Genomic DNA, 19,022 nt, shown 5'->3' with positions numbered 1-19,022 from the left:
ATATTGTGCACCCTAATAAACTTATCTGGGGTCAGAGAACAGAGCAGCCACTAGATATAGAGGCCAGAAAATGGTGCACACACGCCTTTAATCCTATCACTTGGGAGGCAGAGATCTGCCTGGATCTCTGTGAGTTTAAAGCCACACTGGAAACAGCCAGGCATGGTGACTTACTCCTTTAATCCCAGGAAGTGATGGCAGAAAACAGAAAGGTATATAAGGCGTGAGAACCAGGAACTAGGCTGGTTAATCTTTTAGGTTTTAGAGCAGCACAGTTCAGCTGAGATCCATTTAGATGAGAACCCAGAGGCTTCCAGTCTGAGGAAACAGGATTAGCTGAGGAACTGGCAAGGTGAGGTGGCTGTGGCTTGTTCTGCTTCTCTGATCTTCCAGCATCGACCCCAATACCTGGCTCCGGTTTGTTTTTATTAATAAGAACTTTTAAGATTCGTGCTACAGATCCCAATTTTGAAAATGCCTCAGTTAGATTGGGCTAAGTCTGTGGAGCATTTTCTTGATTAATAATTGATGTGGAGGGTCCAGCCCACTGTGGGCAGTGGTACCCTTAGGAAGATGATCCTGAGTGCTATAAGAAAGCAGGCTTAGCCAACCATGGGAAGCAAGCCAGAATGCAGCACCCCTCCATGACCTCTGCATCAGCTCCTGCCTCCAGGATCCTGCCCTGAGTTCCTTGATGATGCAGTGTGTGACCTGAGAAATGTAAGATGAAATCAACTTTTTTCTTCCCAAGTTGCTTTTGCTTTTATCACAGCAATGGAAAGTAAACTAAGACCATGTGAAATATAGTGTGTGTGTGTGTGTGTGCGTGTGCGTGTGCGTGTGCGTGTGCGTGTGCGTGTGTGTGTGTGTGTGTGTGTGTGTCTGCTGTCTCTCTCTCTGTCTGCTGTCTCTGTCCTCTCTCTCTCTCTCTCTCTCTCTCTCTCTCTCTCTCTCTCTCTCTCTCTCTGTCTCGACACTTGAAAGGAATAAGGGGAGGGGACCCTTAGGCCAATGACTTTTATCAAGAATGCTCCTGGCATAGAAAGAAGCTACAAGAATTTTCTGCAGTCTTGTTATCCAAGATGTATGTCCATATCCCCATGCTGGGGTGATCAGTCACCAGGTCCAGTGTCAGCATGGAACAGCCAGCTGTGCTGTGGTGTCAGACGGCTCCCCCCACCCCCTGCACTGTCAAAGCTCCATGTGGCTTTGGCAGCATACTTAACTATCAGGACAAAGCTATGTGTACAAAGCAGGCAATTTAGAATAATCTTAAAAGCACCCATGCATTTGACCAGCCTCTGTCTTTCCCAAGCTAGTGAAACAGTCTACTGAGCCCTGCGTCCCTGTCATCCAGATGTTCTTTGTCAGGTTTGGCTTTCAGGGAGGGAGTGGGACACCCAAGCTGTGTCACTACAGCAGTGTGTTAATACTCACATCCAAGAAGACTGTCCCCACACAAGCTCACTCACCGGAGCTACCACTCTGAGGATCTGATCTGACCCACAGTGCCTGATGTTTCAGGAAGGGTTGGGAGTCTGGGTTATGGCTGTTGTGGTGTTTGTTTTGACCAAAGATAAAAGGGTCCATTTAATTACTGACAAATGCATGCACATGAGCTCCAAGCATCTAGGCAGCACTGTGCAGACCTGGCGTTCTCCTGCACCAACAGATGACCTCACACTACTTCTTGGAGGTGAGCTCATCAGACTCCCTCAAGTGAGCCCTGTCACCCTGGGAGAGGAGGGTGCCACAACACTTTCCAGTGCCTTATTACTCAAGAGATGTGCCTGCGGGTCTTTAACTGTCCCCACTGTCCCCTGTTGCCCTGGAGAGAAGGGAAGGGCCTGGGTGTTTTACATCACCTTCTTGCTGTGTGCCTTTGGGCAGCTATTTACCATATTTGTGTTTCAGCTCCCACCTCTGTCTAGTGAAAATGGCAGTGACCTAAGCTACCTCATGAGGAATCTTTTAAGGTAATGTGGTAAGTATTTAGAATGTTCTGGAGCCTCAGGAGCACCACATGGATGCTGTTGCTAAGTTAACAGAGGATGAGAGGCGGCCTCCCCTGGGACTGGTCGTTAATGGAGGAGGAGGGAGGGAGAGAGCACCCACACCTTGCCCAAGCTGCCTCCTTCCATCTCTTCCTCCAAGCAGTTTCCATGGCGATGGGTAGCAGATGGAGGAGAACTGCCTGAGCTTCCCATCTGCCTCTCAGCGAGCCATGACCCACTTTTCCAGAACTCCAAACTGATAGGCAAAAAGAGCACTGGACCTGGGAGAACTAAGCAGGCGCTTGGGCCACAGACATGTCCACAGTCACGTTCACCTGTCCACCAAGGTCACTGAGGGAGGAAGCGGGGACCATGGTGGACACAGGGCTCCAGAGCTGGCTGCCCGAGCGCAGTCCTGGAGGTAGCTGCAGGCCGTGGCTTCTGCACGCACTGGTGCCCTATCCTTTGCTTTTGCTCTCCCATGTCTTCTAGCCCATCCCTTCCTCTAGAAGCCTCTCCATCCTTGAAACTGGCAAAGAGTCACTGGAGCTTCCTCGGCAGGTTGCCAGAGGGATGTGAGTGGGCAAAGGCACATCAAGCCAGTCCTGTGCAGAAAGTGACAGCGGCTATGTGGCTGTTAGGGATCAGAACTAACAGCTCTGTCCTATGGCCACAGGTCAGAAGGTTAAACTTGTGGGTCTGAACCTGCCTGGGAGAGGACTCTTCACGTGGGCCTGCAGAGAACACAGCAGCAGCTCTCTCCCGATGTACAGAAGGCTGGGATATCTTTGCAGAGAAGAGCTTTTCCAGTGCGCTATGTTCTCACAGGAGCATCTGCAAAGGTGTGGTAGGGATCCCTTTACAGTCCAGTGTGAGGAAAGACAGAGTCTTCCCATGATGGTAGAGGTTCTGCCAGTTCTGATTTCAGTCGGTGACCTGAGCATGGGGCGGCCTTCTTAGTTGAGGGAGAAGGCACCGCACCAGAGACTTGACCTGGATCCAGGGTCCCACAGTCTCTAATTCTGACCATCACTGTTTCTTGGGGTTCTCACTCCACTCCCTGTAACATTTACTCATCTCTGGATTTACAGTTACCTCTGCGACACTGCTCTACAGCCCACAGGGCTGGCACCCCCATAGTGCTGCTCTGCTCTCACCTTTCCCCCAAGTGACATGGGTGCTGCTCTGCCGGGCCAGCCAGAATAAGGCAGAGCTGGCTTGTCCTGGAACTGCAGCCTCTGCATCTGTCCACTGAGCCCGAACAGCAAGGTACCAGCTCTCCCAGCCTGGAGAGCTATTCCTCCCAGCAAACCTTGACTCATGCCAACATGAAGGAAACAGGCTTCCAGAGGGCACATCTCTGCCCCAAGGATACACCGCCAGGGCTGGAGATGATGGAGCTGAGAGAGCCTGGTCATGAGTCTATCCAGGGCTGGGTAAGCCCCACTCCCTACCCCGCCAACCTGTACACCACAGAGTGCACACTCTTGGCTGACCTGCACCATAGAGCTGCTTGTACCAGCATCCCTGCTGCTCTAGGGACTCTGTGGTCATTGACACCTCCCACCTAGCTGTCCCTTTCCAGTGAGGGGATTGGGAGATGAGCTGGCTCCCTGCATACCCTTGGGGGTATCGTGACTGTTCTGGTTGCTATGACAACACTGACTGGCTCTCTGTCCATGCCTGACTACACACTCCTGGCCCATGTACAACCACCCACATTCCATTCCAACCCCTGACAAAACAAGAGCAACCTTTTTCTGTGTCCCCCGCTATAGCCCAGTGCAACAGCCACACTGGGTGACACAGGTGGGACAGGGCTTTTGTGTGCCTTGTGATGGTTTCCCCATCCTGGCCTCGGGTCCCCTAGATATGAGTAGTACTAGTCAGATGGTGTGATGGATTTTTCCAGGATGTGGATCCCACTAGAAGCAGGAAACTGCAGGAGTGTAAGGAAAAGTGGTGAGAGGCAGTTTTAGGAAGTTAGGCTCACAGGACCCGAACTGACAGCTAGTAGGGACCCCAGTTCCCAGGCACCCTATCCAAGCCAGCTCCTGAAGTTACTTCCCGAGTGCCTCACATACCTGTACCTCACACGCAGCCTGTAGGTGGAAGACCTTATAGAAAGCCTCCTCCACAGTATCACCCAGAGCGATCATGCCATGGTTTCTCAGCACCAGGATCTGTGGAGGAGGAAAGAGCCCATGAAGGTCAAGCCTTTGGAACTCCCCTTCTGGGCCAGCAAGATGGCTCAGTGGGGAAAGGTACTAGTCATCAAGTCTGAAAACCTTGGTTCAATACCTGGGATCCATGCGGTGGAAAGAGAGAATAGACCCCTGCAGATTGTCCTCAGGATTCCACATGAGCTGTGGTGGTTTGAACTACCCCACCACACCCCAATACCCAATGCACATAAACTAAATGAATAAATAAAAATATATAATAAAATCAACCTTAAGAAAATAAAAAGCTTCACTCCTAAGAGATGTTCATCTCACCAAGATCAACTCCACACCCAAGCTTGGAGCCCCTCCCCCAACTCCCTGGTCTTCCTCTGTAATTAGAAACCACACTGCTAATCTAAATGTGGTCTGAATCCTGTGCACCCAACTACAGGAAATAGAAAGAGCATTTGAAACTGATTCTGTGCAGCTTGAGTGACTCTTGTGGGCAACGCTTTGGTTTGGGGCCTTAGAGAACTCAGAAGCCTGAAAAGGTAGTGTGAGTGTTAAGTGAGCAAAATCATCTGATGCTCAGTATAGGACTCTGAACTCAAAAGTAACCTTCTGCCCCATGACTTAGTCAGCTTTGGTTAAATCCAAGAGGATGATACTCTGAGAGGAGGCTCTGCAGGAACAGGCAGCTGTATGTCATCTCTCTGGACTTGTGGTTTTGCTCCACAGACCTGGCTCCAGTGTCTACAGTTCACTTCAAATCAGTTTTTCAAAAGAGGAGTTGGAGAAGCAGAAAGTCTCCTGGCTAACTGAGGCAGAGTCTGGGCTAGAACCCGGGGTTCTCAGCCGTGAAACAGTTCCTGATCTGGCAAAGACAGTGAGTTAGGGAGTGAAGAGACCAGAATCATGTTTAGATCGAGACTCCCTAAGGGTCAAGTTCTCCTTCCTTCTTCAAAAGAACTATTCGTGGTCAGTTTAACCCTCAGCAGCTTGAAGCCAGGTGAAGCCCATGTGGAGTTGAGACCACAAAGACCTATGCATTCAGTCCGTCCCTGCAGAGGGCTGAACTCCAGGGCTCAGAGCATCTCATCCTCTCTTGCTAAGAGTGGCTGGGGTTTTCCTCTCGAATGCCAGAGACTCAGGGCTCCTCTCAGGTGTTGTTTAGAGGAACCTGGGGGGTGGGGTGGAAAGCATGCCCTGTAAGGTCCAACCACAGAGGACTGCTCAGGTAAGTTAAGCTATTCATACAATGAGGTATGACTTAACAATCCGAGCGATGGAGGAAACAGACATGGAAAGGCATTTGGTGTGCGTTGCTAAGAGGAGGGAACTGATTTCCTGGTTGCAGTTTGTAAGTCTACATAAACAGCCTTAGAGAACACACCAGCATCCCAGAGCAATGTGGGAGACGTGGCTTTAAAAAATTATTTTCTTTCTAAAAAGACTCATCTATAAAACTTGGAGGCTGGAGAGACAGCTCAGTAGTTAATAGTGCTTCCTGCTCTTCAGAGGACCCAAGTTCAATTCTGAGCACTTACTTCAGGCTGCTCACAAACACCTGTAACTCCAGCTCCAGGGGATCTGATGCCCCCTTCTGGCCTCCACATGCATTGCACACACACAAATAAATCTTAAAAATTATCTACAAAACAAATATTCTCCAATGAGTACATGTTGCTTTTTAGGATGTTGATCCTCTCTCTCTCTCTCTCTCTCTCTCTCTCTCTCTCTCTCTCTCTCTCTCTCTCTCTCTCTCTCTCTCCCCCTCCATGAGCCAGAGGTCCAAAGGTGAATTTTGGGTATCTTCCTCAATTCTTCTCCACCTGATTGTTTGAGACAGTGTTTCATTAAATCTGGAGCTCACTGATTCAGTCAAATTGATTGGCCACACAAGCCCAGGGATCCACCTGACAGCACTGGGGTTATGGGTACATAACTGCCATACCAGCTTTTTATGTAGGTACTGGGGGCAGAACTCGCATCCTTGTACAGAACACTTTGTACCCTTTGAGCCATCTCCTCTGTCTTGTGACATTAGCCTTACCACTCCAAACACTCCCAGAAACAAACCTTGCAGGTGGGTCCAAGGCACTTCTGCAAGTTGATTCGATCTGCTTCCTGTTCCATTTCCCCATTGAAATCATAGTAGGCCATGTCCCCAACCAGCAGGGCATTATGGGAGACAGGCAGGAGGCCACACTTCATAGCTGACACCTACAGGGAAACAATAGTTGCCTGGTACCTGCAGCCCAGGCCCCAGGGCGCACTGGCCCTCTCTCCTCAGAGCACTGCAGGCCAGCTCTGCTCTGGGGCCAGGGAGTGTGGGATGGTCATAGGAGGAAGCCTGTGCTCCACCCAGGCCCACTTTCACGGTGAGGGCGCTAAAGGCTTCTATCATTTGTGCATCACCCCAACAGCTCCGAGGACTTCTGGGCAAGCACACCTGAGGAGGCCCCTGCTGCCCAGCCCCAGCTCTGTTCTTGTCTGTGACTCTGGGAGGAGGCAGGAATGGTGGAAATGTTTCCCCCCATAGTATGGCCCTGGGCAGTATGAATGCAAGGATCCAGGGCTAAAACCTGGGTTGGCTCCTGTGCTTGCTAGGTTTATGTCAACTCAACACAAGCTGGAGTCATTTTAGAAGAAGGGACATCAATTGAGAAAATTCTCCTACCATATTGGCTTTGGGGCAAGCCTATGGGCCATTTCTTGATGGATGATTGATGTAGGAGAGCCCAGCTCACTGTGGGTGGTGCCACCCCTGTGTTGGTAGCCCTGGACGCTATAAAACAGGCTGGGCAACCATGTGGAGCAAGCCAGTAAGCAGAGCTCCTCCATAGCCTCTGCATCACTTCATGCCTCCAGGTTCCTACTTTGGGTTGCTGCCTGACTTCCCTGAATGATGGATTGATTACATGTTGTAAGATGAAACAAACCCTCTCTGCCCTGTATTATCAAAGCACTAGAAAAGCAAACAAATTCAGTTTCCTGCTCCATCTCTCATTAAAAGCAAATAGCATGGTGAGGTGCAGAAGGCCTTACTATCTTGCTCCACTGCCCTGAGTCAGCCAAATACTGCAGACTTCAACATACATACACCATTGAGTCTTGGTCCTGATTTTGGGAGGTCTATGCCCTGTGTTTCCCTTAGAAACCAACAAGCTGGTGCCATGTGCTCTGCCCTACAGGTATGTGGTCTGGTGTCAGTAGGGAAGGATGATGGCCAAGGCAATGCCCAGTGTCTACCATTTCTCCTAGTGATACTGCAGTGTCCTTTGTGCACAAGGAGAGATGGCCTTGGCACTCCCTGGGATTGCTCCCTCTACTCTCCCCTAGGTTTACTGGACCCTTCCCCAGATCTCAGCTGCCCTGAGCTAAGAAAAGGTCTGCAGTCTCAGTTTCCACCAGCTTATTGTCATGTGCCAAGGTCTCTCCTCTGAAGAGAGAGGGTCACGTGGGTCATGTGGAGACAGGCCAGCATGAAGCCCAACAACATTGCCTTGGGTAGACACTCACAGTGCAGGTGCCTGGCTGGTGGCTACAGCAGAGTGGGAGAGTCTTGAAATGTGTTTCCTCGCCTCCACCTTTCACCAAGCCCTTGGTAAGTGAAAGGAAGGCTGGAATAGAGTCCTACACTGAGAATTCACTCTCTTGGCCTGAGTTCCAGATCTTTCCAGAATTTTTATTTTTTAACATTATCTTAATTTTTATTTTGTGTGTATGGGTGTTTTGCCTTCACGTCTGTCTGTGCATCACATGCTTACACGTGCCGAGAAAGGCCAGAACAGAGGGTGTCGAATTCTGTGGGACTAGGGCTGAAGATGGTTGTGAGTGTTCATGTGGGTGCTGAGAACAGAACCAAAGTCCTCTGGAAGAACAGACAGTGCTCTTAACCACTGAGCCATCTCTCTGCCCACTTTGCAGAATTTTTAAATGATGACATTGCTATATCCCAGAGGATATCTCCTCAGGGAGAAACAGAAACAGGTGCTCTGGGCTGACTGCCTCAGGGAGTCTGGCACTGGGTGGAGCTGGGGGGGGGGACTGGGAGGCATTCCTTACCGCGGCTGTGGCAGGGGTGTGCAGGTGGATGGCACACCGCACGTCGGGTCTGGCGGCATAGATGGCTGAGTGCAGACTGAAGCCTGTGGTGTCCACGGGGAAGCAGCTGCTGCCCTTCTCCACCACCTCCCCCAGAATGTTCACCTTGATCTAGGCAGTGAAGGAGAGAACAGATCAGAGCGGCAGGCAGCAGGGCCCCTGTCCTCTTCCACACGTGGACCCAGTGTGTCCCCCGCCATGTCCACCCCTAGACAGGAGCAATGGCTGGCCTTGGTATTGGGGGACAGCAACCTGGAGTCCTGCCTGCAGTGAGTCTTAAGGGGTGACAGGTGGCGATGACTCTGCAGGGAAAGAGGTGGGGCAGTTTCTCGGACTTGATCACATGTTACTTCGGGAGCTGTCAAAGTAGAACCTACACACACAGGACTCAGCACGCTTAGCCTTTCCCCACATGATGTCTAGCCATGGCCCACAAACCCACGCTGAGGAACGAGCTAGAGGACAGTCAGTGATAGAACCCTATAGTAGCTGCTGAGAGGATTCTTAGATGCCAGCAGAAACCTTCCCAGAGGAAGTCACGTCTAAACTGAGCCATCCCATTGTTGAAACATCTTAACATAAACAGAGGTAAAGAGGATGATATACTGGACACCTTTCACTACTCACGGGAAAGGGAAGTATTTTAAGGGGCCAATGGAAAGAAGTCACTTTCTTAGCCTGCTTTCTACTCCATGAGACTAGCAGGTGGCTTAGCTAAAAAGCATTACATACAGTATGTGGGTAAAGGAGACATCAAGGGAGAACGGAGGGGGAGGAGAAAAAGGAGTAGGGGGTGAGTGAGGGGGGGTGAGCAAATAAAAGAGAAACAGAGAGACAGAGACACGCAGAGAACACACAGTGAGTGCTGGTGGGAGAAAGAGCACATACACACACACACACACACACACACACACAGAGTGAATAATGCTTGTGGCTGGCTGTGGTGTTCCTGCTTAACAAATGGATTCACAAAGCATCAACATTAGGGAAGGCTTTCTGTGACTGATCAGACAAGTGGCCTCCTGAGTAGACATGGTAGGATGTTTCATCCTCAAAGTGTCCCTGACCAACTCTCCCAGCACATTGCAAGGCCCACCACTCAAAGACCCAAATCACCCAACACAAACCCAAACTCTGAGGCAAGGTCCTCCTAAGACAGCGGTTCTCAACCCTCCTAGTGCTGCAACCTTTAATAAAGTTCCTCATGTTGTGGTGCCCCCCAACCATAAAATTATTTAGTTGCTACTTTATAATTTTGCTTCTGTTATGAGTTGTAAATATCTGATATGTGACCCCAAAGGGGTTGTGACCCACAGATTGAGAACTGCCACCTTAACACTTTAATGGGCATACAATCTAGTCCCCAGGCACTCTGCAGCCCTAGGCTCATTTGACTATGATTATACCTTTCACACTAACAAGCTAGATTTTAGTTTCTTAAAAAAAAAAAAAAATCGCCATGCAGTGGCCAATACTCAGAAGGCAGAGGCAGGTGGGTCTCCGTGAGTTCTAGGCCAGCCTGGTCTACAGCAATAGTTCCAGGACATCTAGGGCTATGCAAACCTTGTCTTGAAAAAACAAAAAAAGAAAAAAAATTACTGTAACTTTGGCCCTCAAAACAGAAGCACCTATAACATCCCAAGCCTAGCACACAAGGCAGTTCCACAAATGGCCCCTCACTCCATCCCCAAAATCCACAGACAAAAGGGGGACCAAAGAACAGTGCCATCTTGGTGTGGGGATGGGCACACTATTGGCACCATGTGCTTAGCTGCATAGAACCAGCATCCAACAGACCCCTGCTGCAAACCTCTCCATGGAGTGAGTTTTACAAAATGAACCTGGCTTTGGGGTGGCCTGATGCAGCTCCCCCAGCTCATGCTCCTGCTTAAAACAAGAGCTTGTGCTCAGTCTGACTCCCCAGTTCCTCAAAGCGGCCCAGTCAGACTCCCCACTCTGGGAAGGCCCCTCTCTGGCTCATGTGTACCTTATCTCATTGTTGGACTTGTCTGTGACCTGCGTCACTCAGGAATCTCCACAACCTAATAGGCTAGTGAGCAGTCCTCCAGCACCTCTGTCTAGATGAGAAAGCACCAATTCTGAGGACTGCCTCAGAAGCACAGGCTTGGCTTGGACTCTGCTGCTGAGCAAATTGCTGAGCAAAAAGAAGCCAACTGTTATGCAGGGAGTGAGGCCCTCTTCCTTATCAACCACATTCCCCTGTGGAGGGTATGAACTGTACTCCATACACAGTTGCCCATGGTCTATCTATACCCCAGACCACCTAAGCCTGCTGGTGACCCCCACGAGTCTGTCTACATCCCAGACCACCTTCTGCTTGTGATCCCCCTCAAGTCTGCATCTTGGGGTCAGACCCCTTCTGAACCTACTGCAGCCAAATGCCAACTGCCTCTGCCTCAGGAACACTGCTCCCCACACCCAGCTCCTCATACTCCAGCCCAGCTTCCAGCCCAGCTGATTACAGGCCCAATAAGCTTGCAAGCCCAGAATTTCTTTCACAGATCACAGACAGAGAACTGAACATTTGTCCTGACATCTGCTGGTCTCCATCCACACCTCTGTCAGGGCAATCCGAGAAAAAGGACACAGACTGTCTTGTCTCCACCTCCAGAGTCCAAATGCTGATCTAGACTTGCAAGTCTCTTGTTCTCCTTCTCCAGTGTGTTCCCACCCAAGAAAGCTTTCCTCATGGCACATGGTCCAACCTCAAAGCAGGAATTTACGCAGGACTCCAGGTCACACCCATCCCTCCTCCGTTCCACAGAGAGTATGTTTGCTCTCTGCACCCTGATCACATCATGCCCGAGGTACCCACTGTGTCCATGCATCATCTCTGCCCAGGGAGAGTGTGAGTTCTACAAAGAACAGGACAGTAGGCTCTGACTGGAGATGAACCTGTTCCTCCAGGGTCATGGGTACTGTCCCCTTAGTAAGGCTCATCCCTGAGATGCAGGCCTATACTTACCAGGCTAGATGCTGTGACCTCACTGCAGGAAACCCCCTTGGGGCTGATCAGGAAGTGGTCCTGCTCCTTGCTCACTCTCATCTGGAAAGACAGATAAGAAACTCAGGGCCAGGCAGAGAGAAAGAGGAGACACTCTTTAAATCCCTGTCTCCCTGAACTTACTACACCAGGGCTTTTTCCAGTGAACCCTCCTCCACTGAGAGATGAAGAGGTTTGGTCTTTATTTGAGCTGTGGAAATGGAGCTTCCAGAGGAAACTCACAAAGATTAGGAACAGCCCTGGATACAGGAATCCAAAGGGGTACCCACTGAGCAGGTACTTTATTCTGTTTATCACAGTGGTTAGCAATCTTGGAAAAGGCAAGCAGATTTTAACCAGGGGCCACTAACAGTGCTTGGCTACGCTGAGGGTCAGGAGTCTTTCTCTCAGGTTTTGGGGGGATAGGGGCTTGGGAACTGGGGCTGGGTACAGGGCACTCGCTCCTCACCGTGACATAGGTGTCGCTGAGCTGCGCCCAGCCATAGAGGTCCAGGAGACGGTAGACACTGCTGATCTTGCACCGCATAAGCCTCTCCCCCTTGGCCAGGTTCAGGGAGTCAGCAGTGTGGAGGTCATTGATGGGCGTCATCATGGAGAAGTCTGCAGGAGTGGGAGGGGACAGCACATCTCCCTGAGGACGGGAGTCCCTACCAGCCAGCTTGCCCCATGGCCCTCTAGATCCCACTGATTGATACCACCACTGTGTACAAAACACTCCCTGGGAGAGGATCAGCCAGCCCTCAACTCACACCTAGAGGAAGAAAGGTTGTAGAGTGGCCGTGTGTGGCTTACAGAGCCCTCAGCTCAGCCGAGTGAAACTGGTGTTGCTTCTGGAGGAAAGCTATGCCAAGAGCTGGGGCTGCAACTCGGGTGGTATAACACTTGCTTGGCATGCACACATCTCTAGGTTTGATCCCTAGCACTACGTAAAATATGGTGATACGTATCTGCGATCTCTGCATTCACTTAGGAGGTGGAGGCAGGAGAAGTTCAAGATTGTCCTGGGCTACAGAGCAAGTTTAAGATCAGCTTGGGCTACATGAGTCTCTGTCTCAAGGAAACAAAGAAACAAGCAAACAAAAAACAGAAAAAAAATCCAAAACAAACAAAAACCTCGAAGCCACACCAAGGCTCAAAACCAGGAACAAAGTGTTCTTGGAATGTCAAGGTTGCCGTAAGCCCTAAACAGGGGCATTGGGTAAATGTAGGAAAGGGTGTCTGAGTAGGAACTTGTGTAGATGAGCATTAGCTTTAGGGGGAAAGCTGCTCAGAAGGCTGTCTCTGTGTTTTGAGTCACCCTGTGATAGAACTTATTCTGTGGCCTGGAAACAGGGCACATAGAAAGCCACATCAGCCAGGAAGAAATTTCCTCAACTCCCCCCAGTCATATTTGAGGGCCGCAGACCCCGGCCGAGGCTGCTGGAGCGCTGTGGTGTAGACCCCGGCCGAGGCTGGCTGGAGCGCTGCAGTGCTGGTAGTGGACATTTCTGTTAGGGCAGCAGCCACAGGGTCATATGTTACTTTTTTCTAGGAATTTGGGGGAAAGACTGAGAGATTTGGAAATGGGTCTGGGGGTGAGTGTTAGAAATCTTGTCCCCAGAGCACCCCAGATGTAGGAGCCGATGGCCAGTCTATCACCCTAACCATGATAGTCATTGCCTGTGAGCTTCAGGGGAGCAGAGGAAGGCACACAAGTTTAGAGGCTGGAGCTCAGCTGCTGAGAGCACACTGCTCTTGTCGGGACTAGAGCTCAGTTCCCAGCACCCATGTCAGGTGTGTACATGTACACACACACATACATGAACACATATCACATTTTCCTTTAAAAAATAGACTAGTTAAGCTGAGCAGTGGCGGCCCATGCCTTTAATCCCAGCACTCTCTAGGCAGAGCCAGAAATCTCTGTGAGTTCGAGGCCAGCCTGGGCTACCAAGTGAGTTCCAGGAAAGGTGCAAAGCTACACAGAGAAACCCTGTCTTGAAAAAAAAAAAAAGCATGCAAAAAATAGACTGGTTAAATAAAATTTTTAAAGGTCATATTACTATCAAACAGGAAGTTGGGAAAAGTAATCTTTTCTTGGACAAAGACAACCATCTTCAGGTAATTTTATATGGAGCAAAGTTATACAGTGAAGTAATAATGACAGTGGATGGTTATACTCTGAGTGTTAATTGTCAAGATTGGTTGGGTATGGGGGCACACTTTTGTAATTCCAGTACTCAGGATGTTGAGGTAGGAGAATCAAGGCTAGCCTGGGCTACCCAATAAGACCCCCATCTCAGAACAAAACATGAAGTAAAATATATCCTAAGAGAAATGAACCATAATGAAATGAAACTTCACTTTTGACAAAATCTAATAAAAATGGAAATCTAGATTAAGTAGAGTGTCCTGGAGCTGGTCCTTAACCATAGATCATTTAAAAATAATTATATTAGGTTGCAAAAAGCTCTCACTAAATCCTTGACAGGGAACTTAAGCAGGACATGTTTTCTAATTCAATGAAGCCTGACATAACAGATCTATAGAAGATCAAGCATTCAACTGCTCAGCATGAGAAAAGACAGCTCACGGAATGAAAACCAGGTCAACCGGGGCTGCTGTTCATTATGTGCTTGACATGTGGGCAGCCATGGTTCAGTGCCAGCACTATCAAACATAGACAGGACCAAAGCAGCAGCTGCAAACTGCCATTGCATGAAGCCAAATGATGCTCAGAAGTTCACAGCCCCAAGTGTCTTCAGCACTGAGCTAAATATGAAAATATACCAAATTCATTTTATCATAGAAAAAATACAAAGGCAAAACAATCCATAGAAAAGGTTCTGGTTAGCTCTTGTCTGTCAGATACAAATCTAGACATATCTAGGAAGAGGGACTCTTATCTGGGGAATTGTGTCCATCAGACTGGCCTACAGGCCAATCTGTGGGAACATTTTCTTGCTTAATAATTGATGTGGGAGGGCCCAGATCACTGTGGGTGGGGCCACCCCTGGGCTGGGTCTTGGGTTGTTCAAGAAAGCAGGCTGAGCAAGCCATAGGGAGCAAGCCAGTAAGCAGCACTCCTCCATGGCCTCTGCTTCAGTCCTTGCCTCCAGGTTCCTGCCCTGCTTGAGTTTGTGCCTTGACTTCCATCGATGATGAACTGACATGTAAGCCAAATAAAGCCTTTCCTGTCCAATGCTTTAGGTTGTGGCATTTACCACAGCAAGAGTAAGGAAACCAGGACAGAAACCTTATGGAAAATAGGGAGTATGAAACTGAAGTGGGCCAGGTGTTGTAACGCGCCAGGTGTGGTAACATCCACCTGTACCCCCAGCACTTGTAAGTTAAGAGGACTGAAAGTTCTTGGCCAGTCAGAACTATATGACTAGACTCTGCTCCCCATCTCCTCCCACAAAAGGCTGGACATAGCTTGGTGGTACAGTGCATGTCTAGACTGTACAGAGCTCCATGTCTGATACCTATGGCTGGAAAAGAAATTAGTAATCAGGAAAAAATTTAAGACCAATAAGTAACTCCGAGAATTAGTGTACAAGACCTATGAATAAACAAACATGAGTTGCTCAATAAGGCAAACTGAAAACACATAGCTGCAGAAGCCAGCCGGGTGCCATCTCAAAAACCCAGCATTGAGGAGAATATTGTAAGTCACTTGGTTTTAAAGATAATCCACTGAAATAGATACTTTCATATTAAATATATGACCAAAATTTAATGACACAGCAGCAAAATAAAAATTTTAAACTCCAGATAAAACCAATGGGGGCAATGTCAAGAATCTCGGAAAATGTTCCAGATCTGGACGACTTTGCAAGTGAGCTGCAAACCTTCAAGGGCGATGGTCCTGCCTTGTTTAAACACCATCAGGGCAAGGAGAGAGGTGGAGTCTCCCTGGTTCCTGTTATAAAGTTATGGCTGAATGCCCTGGAAGTGGACTGCTCAACCTCACATGAGAATATGTGTACACAAATCCTTAACAGATTCTAACAATAAAACTCAGAAGAGGATTTTTTTAAAATAACGAAGAAGGAATCAGGGCCAAGGAGATGGCTTAGTTGGTTAAGCAGTTGCCATGCAAACAGGAGGACCTCTGCTTATCTCTAGAACCCATGTTTAAGAAAAAAAGTCAAGTATGTTGGGACACATTTGTAATCCCAGCACTGGGGAGGTGGAAACAGGGGGAGCACTTGGACGGCCAGCCTAGCTGACTTAGAAAGTTCCAGACCAGTGAGAGAACAGGCCAGTGAGAGACCTTTCCTCAGACGATGTGGTGAGCTACTCCCAAGGATCAAGCCCTAAGGTTGAACTCTGGTCTTCACATGCATGTGTGCTTACATGTGAACTTGTGTGCCTCCACATACACACACACACACACACACACACACACACACACACACACACACACACTAGTGCACACAACACACCAGAGACCAGAGATGATTTGTTTCATGTACTTCAAAAGAGCCCATCATTCAGAGATCTATCACTATAACTCATTGTGACAATTGTTCAGGGGGAAAGGAATCAATGCCCCAAATGCATTGTATGAAACTCAAAATCTATTTCTGAGAAAGAGCTATGATGAGCCAGAAGTAAAAGACATTTTCTCAACCTGATAAAGAACAATGATCGCAAACTTTGTAGTTAAAGAATTCCTCTAGTACAGTCAGATACAAGACAAGGGTGACCATTCTCTAAATTATTAAATGTTCTAAAGCCTGAGGGAATAAAACCAGAAAACAAGAAAAAACAAGCCCAAGGGCAAAACACCAGCAGATGGAGGCAAAACAACAATGTTTGCAGATGACTTGATTTTTCTATATACGAAACACAAGGCCAGTTAGATGGCTCAGTGGGTAAACATGCTTGCCGCCAAGGGCCTTCCATGGTGGGAGGAGAGAACCAACTCCCGTTGGTGGTCTTCTGAACTCTGTACTCATGCTATGTACACATTCATACATACATGTGTATGTACGTACACACATACACACAAATGAAAAAATTAAATAACGTGTTTTTAAAAGTCAAGAGAATGTGTACACATTCAAGAAAAATTTGAGTAAAGGTTCATTATGACAATCAAGTTACATATTATTTCCTGGATGGGCTTAAGGCACAGTCAGACTGTACAGAAATAACAAGTAAGCTCTCCCCTGGTAGATATTATAGAACCAGCAGAAAACATACCTTGCTTCTGAAGATTCTAAGTCAATTCTTGAAAATAATATTTCAAGGTTGAGATAAATGGGTGACTAACTACAGTCCTTTGTCCTGCTGTCTAGGCACGTGGCCAAGGGGAAAAGACACAAAGGAAGACAACAGAGGGCTGTGTTCTGTAAGAAAATATTCTACAATATGAAAAATGCTGTGAACAGAGTGAAAAGGCAAAGGAGAAACTGAAAAAAACATCTAATATATTTGACATGTCAGAGGGAAGGAGCATTAATTTATAAAGATTAGAAATTTTATAAAATATAGTAATAAGAAAATTGGCAAAGTATGAAAATAAACATTTCATTGTTTAAAAAAAACAGTTGAGGTTCCAGGTACGGCCTGCGTCGGGGAAAGGAAATGGTAAGCAGCAAGGCTGCTCTTTCTCCAGGATGGCCAAGGGACACAATCTGTACTACCCATAACCTCCTAAAGCACAGATTTGCATTCCTCTAGCAATTCTTAGTTTATCTTTGGAAGACAGTTTATCTATTTCAGCATTTTCTTATTATAATTGATCTTTAAAAGACAATGGTGCATACAGCATCAAATTCACTTACCAAGATGTTTACCAGATTGAAGTTCATAATAGCAAAAAGCTGAACACAGTTAAATGTCTAATAGGGAGCAATTGATTCAATGGCATGCAACCACAAAAATTATATTGCAGAACTGTATTTATGAGGCAAAAAATATGCCATTACAATTGTATGTGTAATATGATTATATTCAATAAGCTATCTATATTAAAAGAGAAAAGTTGGAAAGATACATCAAAATATTGCTAACAGTGATTTTGGAGTTCTCAGAACACAGTGGAGTGGGTTTTGGCTCCTCTTTCGCTAATGTTTTCCTCAGCTCCCGCCATCCCTCTATACATCTGAGTCATATGGAGAGAGGGCAGCTTTGAGGCTGTGGGCAGAGCTGCACATTCCAGGAAGGAAGCCCCCACATAACCACAGCTCCTTTCACTGCTCAATAGCCACCATCCTGGCTGGCCTCCTGGCTCCACTCAATTCTTCTTGTCCCCTGAAGTTACCTCCATCCTCCCCATTCCTGGCATCACTGGCAATTCTCCTGTGGGCCTTTAATTCACAGCAACATCAGAAGCAGAGCCAGGCATCTCTCCACCCAGGCCTGCTAATGCAACTGCAGCTTGGCCATTGCCTAGCAACCAAGCTGCTTTGGGTGCTTCCTCCTCCCTTCCCTACCTCATCCCTCCTCCTCTGCTCCTGGCAGACACCCAGACACCCACATACTCATGGAAGAAGCTGGGAAGACTGCGTGGGAGGTGCTGGCCATGAAGTCCGCAATCTGTCGTAGCGCCCAGATGTTGGAGGAATTGTTGCCCTTCTTCATCTGTTCCTGGATGAGACCTTCCAGCTCCTCCCTGAAAGACTGCAGCAGGCCAAGGGGTTGGTACCCAGTCCTTATGGAGAGCTGAGGGCCCAGCAGGTCCTCACAAGAGGTGGAGGCCCCACAGATCCCTAGAGATTGGTGCCCAGCTCCTCACAGCAGGACTGAGGAGCCTGCAGATCCCTAGGAGCTGAGAGCACAGCAAGCCGGGAGGGGCTGGTCCCTGAGCTCCACACAGGGATGATCTCCACCCATTCCCCCCCTGTAGCTCCTCACAGGAGGACAGCTCCTGCAAGTCTCCAGGGGTCTAGTCTTCCAGCTTTTCAGTAAGGGCTAAGGACCCTGAAGGTTCTCCAGAGGTAGGTTCACTAGGCCCTCAGGTACCTACTCAGATTGTTGTATAGGTTATAAGGAGACTCTGGGGGTAGGCCTGAGCCCCCATTTTCTTTGGAGGTAGTCCAGATTCCAGCTCCCTTCTATATGAGTGATGGCCAAGGCCATACCAGACATGGTAGGACTTCACTTTAGATAGAATTAACTGGGTGAGAAAGTATGCCACCTCCCTTCCCATTAGCACGCCCAGGGTTCTTCTCACACATCTCAGTGTCTTCTTAAGGATGAGGGGGAGATGGAGAAGGACTGGAGGACTTCCGCAGTGGCTCCCACTGCGGTGTGCTGCCTGAGCTAAGCTCAGTTTTCAGCCCACTACACCGTGAACTTCTTATCTTGCTGGCCAGGTGGTGGGAGGAACACGGGAGGGCCAGGGAGCTCCATGACACTGAGGATCCTCGGGAAAGGGGAAAGAAGCAAGGCTCCTGCGCGGTCCCCAGGTCCCCATAGCCTGCCTCACCCACTAGCCATGGCTGGAGCTGCTCCACTCCTCACCCCTCCTGTGACTCTTTGCATGTCTGGTGGCTGCCTCATGCCAAGGCCTTTAAGAACCTGCTGTCTTCCCTCCAGGCCCTGACACAGTGTCACAGAGAGCCGGCTCATTCCTTCCCATTCCTCTGAGCAGTGTGTGTGCTCCTGATGAAAACTGCCATAGACTATGGGATGCCCTGTTCCAAAAGGCCCTGGAGAAGACAGCTTCCTTCCTGGGCTTCCCACCCTGTATCCTACAGAGCCCCAAGCGCCATCTCCCTAGTCCTCCCTCCCTCCCCT

At 48.7% G+C, this 19,022-nt stretch overlaps 1 protein-coding gene across 2 annotated transcripts in view; it reads right to left on the bottom strand.

The window, feature by feature from the left end:
* The window catches only part of Add2 (adducin 2), a 102,420-nt gene that overhangs the window by 21,397 nt on the left and 62,001 nt on the right, over nt 1-19,022 (bottom strand). For both annotated transcript variants that reach the window (XM_036180441.1, XM_036180440.1), the window contains 6 exons: nt 17,765-17,903; nt 11,740-11,891; nt 11,253-11,333; nt 8,228-8,377; nt 6,239-6,382; nt 4,079-4,177 (listed from right to left, as the gene is read on the bottom strand). In XM_036180441.1, the coding sequence (XP_036036334.1) occupies nt 4,079-4,177; nt 6,239-6,382; nt 8,228-8,377; nt 11,253-11,333; nt 11,740-11,891; nt 17,765-17,903 (765 nt within the window). The remainder of the gene's footprint in view (nt 1-4,078; nt 4,178-6,238; nt 6,383-8,227; nt 8,378-11,252; nt 11,334-11,739; nt 11,892-17,764; nt 17,904-19,022) is intronic.

This window comes from Onychomys torridus, chromosome 3, assembly GCF_903995425.1.
Source record: "Onychomys torridus chromosome 3, mOncTor1.1, whole genome shotgun sequence".
NCBI lineage: Eukaryota > Metazoa > Chordata > Mammalia > Rodentia > Cricetidae > Onychomys > Onychomys torridus.
This window is presented reverse-complemented; position numbering and strand designations above follow the sequence as displayed.